We start from the raw sequence: 2922 nt of genomic DNA, 5'->3' as shown, positions 1-2922 counted from the left end.
GGACCATGGCATTTGCAGGGATGCTGAGTGACGAGGACATCAAGGCTGCAGTCCAGGCTTGTCAAGGTGAGTCACGCACACACACACACACACACACACGCACGCAGGGAGACATGCACTTCACAAGTTGCTCACACAAGCACAAATGCTTTAAATGAACATACATCCATGCTCACATACACAGGGAAAGGGAGAGAGCCAGTAATAAACCCACTCCCACTCCCATGGGAGCGTACCTGTACGGTGAGTGGTGTACGGTGGGGACAGGGAGGCTGCAGGTAACCAGGCAGCCGCGGGGCTGGGGAGCAGTTACCACCCAGATACCGAAGTGTTTATGCTGAGCATTCACACAGAGAATACAAAATCACACCAGCCATGCAGTCTTCACATCCCACCAGCTCTTAATTATTTATCTCTAGCCATTACGTCTGCTTGACGAGGCACACACAGCATACCCACCCCATTGAAAATCAAATGTCAATGCTTGTGTACTCATTTTTTTTCCAGAAAACCCCCCCTCTTAGCACTGTTTGGGGCAAAATACCATTCAGACTTTGTCAGTCCCACTTCACGTTATGCATGCACTATGGAGGTGAAAGGGGTAATCTGTAGTATGTAAGTGTGAGTTATTGTAAGCAGAGAAGAAAAGCTATAGTGTCACGTAAAAATGGAGATAGCAGGCAAATAACCTTGCTGGATTAGGGTCCAAATTTCCTGAGGTCCTTCCCTTAGGCATTACTATTTTCAAACCAGAGCCTATATGCATTTAATTTCTCACATGGGTCTACAGTCATGAAACAAGTCTCTTTGAACTTCTCATTTATATTTACCTGAAGGGAACACATCCTTGATCAGCATTTCCAGTCGAAAAGGCTTGAATAAATAAATAAATAAGGGGCTTTTAGCATTTAGGTTTGCATTAGAACTATATCCATGGGCTATAGTCAGTATGATGGGAGTGTTTCAATGGCATAATGATATAACAACCTATAATGGTATAGGACAGTGATGCGCTAGAGGGTGTATATTGGTAAATGTCATCGGTTGTAGAATGAAAGTCATCTGAGCGCATGAGTAAATGTGACATCTCTATTCAGCCCCTCGCCGTTCTTGCTCTCTTGTCATTCTGTGATCGACCTCTCACTCCCACGTCTGTCTGTCTCTCTCATTCTCTCTCATTCTCTCTCTCTCTCTTTCTCTCTCTCTCTCTCCATGCCCACGTAGCTCCAGGCACATTCAACTACAAGTCGTTCTTTGCACAAGTGGGACTGACCGGCTCATCTGAGGCAGATGGCCAGAAAGTGTTCACGGTCCTGGACCAAGACAAGAGTGGATACATTGAGGAGGAGGAGCTCAAGTAAGGATGGAGTGTCGTTTTAGGGCTTGAGGATGAATAGGGGGTGGTGTTGCGAGGGGGGGGTGGGGGGTGTTCATGTAGTTCACTACACAGATATAACCTGCCTGCTTGCATGGGTCCTCAGGCGTAGATCACTGTATGAATGGAGCAGCACTTGGGCAAGGGGTGAATTCAATAATGCAGGAGGGAGGGGAGGGGGGGTGAGTGAGTGGGGTAGGGGGAGGGGGAGTGGGGGGATTCAAGACAGCTCAAAGAGACTTTGATGTAAATGTGGAAAAGGAAGAACTGCAAATACCATCGCACCGCCGTGAATTCTATCATAAAATAAGCTATAACTTATCACGCATCTCTTTGTCTCCCCATCAGGCTGTTCCTTCAGAATTTCTCCCCGGGGGCCAGGGAGCTGTCCGCGTCCGAGACCCGGGCTCTGATGGCTGCAGGAGATAAAGACGGGGATGGCAAGATTGGGATGGAAGGTAGGCTCATGTAAAGCATCTGAAAAACCTGTAGGCAGAGAAGAAAGAGAGCTGTCTGCAAAGAGAGCTGTCCACTAGTCAGTGCTGAAATAGCAATCTATAAATAGCACACAATTGTAGCTTGCAAGACAAAACGACAATGAAACTATGCACACAAACAAACAAAAAATAGTCATTTGTTGCATGTTTAGTCATCTTGCTTAACTGTTATGTTGTGTGACACTCACTTCTTGCCTGGAGGATACTGTTGTGCTTAATAGGGATCACAGATTAAATCCACTGTTTCTTTTCTTCCCCACAGAGTTCTGCGCTCTCCTGAAATAAAGCAGGAATAAAAAAAAGTTACACGACCAGGGCTGTCTCCCCTTATTTTGATTTCAATGGATTTTTTATGGAAACCTCAAATTTCCGGATTGATGCAAAAACAAGAAACCTCAGATATTCTGCCTGCTGCTCCCCTTGTTGATTTGATGCAATGACGCACAAGCCGGTTGGTGGACGGACAGCTAAAATTGGGTCTTAGTTGTGTGTGTTCGATCAATCAGGTAACTGGAATGCATTAATAAAAAAAAGATTTGAGACGTGATGATGTTGTCTGCTGGTCTTTTCTTGCTCTGCATGTGATGTGCAATTCATATAGTGTCATTTTGTGTCTGTATACAAGATGCTGCTCCAAATGTGAAGATATAAGCTGAGAGCCAATGGGCAGTGTAGCCCTATATCTCTACAAGCTGTTTTTCCCCCCATATAGTAACAGTGAAGGTATTCAGAGACGTCAATTCACTAAAACCCATGGCAAAGTCCCTGCACAGTTTTCCATCAAAAACTGAAACCTGTTTACATCGACTACATTTCAGAGACAAATGGATCAATGAGAGATGGCTGACAAGATTAGCCTAATTTAGAGTGCGATAAATTATTAGACAAAGGCCACCAAACTTTATCTTGCACAGACGCTTACAGCAGAGAGGGAACACTGGTCCTCAAGACCTGATGTGATGGTTTTTAGATATGGCTTCCAAATAGATATCTGGCGATTTTTGTTCGATCTTTGCTCTCCATTTTACTAGGCTATTAAAAACTACAATA

At 44.7% G+C, this 2922-nt stretch overlaps 1 protein-coding gene across 1 annotated transcript; it reads left to right on the top strand.

Annotated features, from left to right (window-relative positions):
• On the top strand, positions 1-2157 carry pvalb5 (parvalbumin 5). The gene is made up of 4 exons (XM_071921243.2): positions 1-66; positions 1225-1357; positions 1724-1833; positions 2135-2157. Exons 1-4 carry the CDS (start codon positions 6-8, stop codon positions 2155-2157), a joined length of 327 nt encoding a protein of 108 aa, XP_071777344.1. The 5' UTR covers positions 1-5.
• Positions 2158-2922: the final 765 nt, after the last annotated feature.

The sequence above is a fragment of the Centroberyx gerrardi genome, chromosome 7, assembly GCF_048128805.1.
Source record: "Centroberyx gerrardi isolate f3 chromosome 7, fCenGer3.hap1.cur.20231027, whole genome shotgun sequence".
Lineage (NCBI taxonomy): Eukaryota > Metazoa > Chordata > Actinopteri > Beryciformes > Berycidae > Centroberyx > Centroberyx gerrardi.
This window is presented reverse-complemented; position numbering and strand designations above follow the sequence as displayed.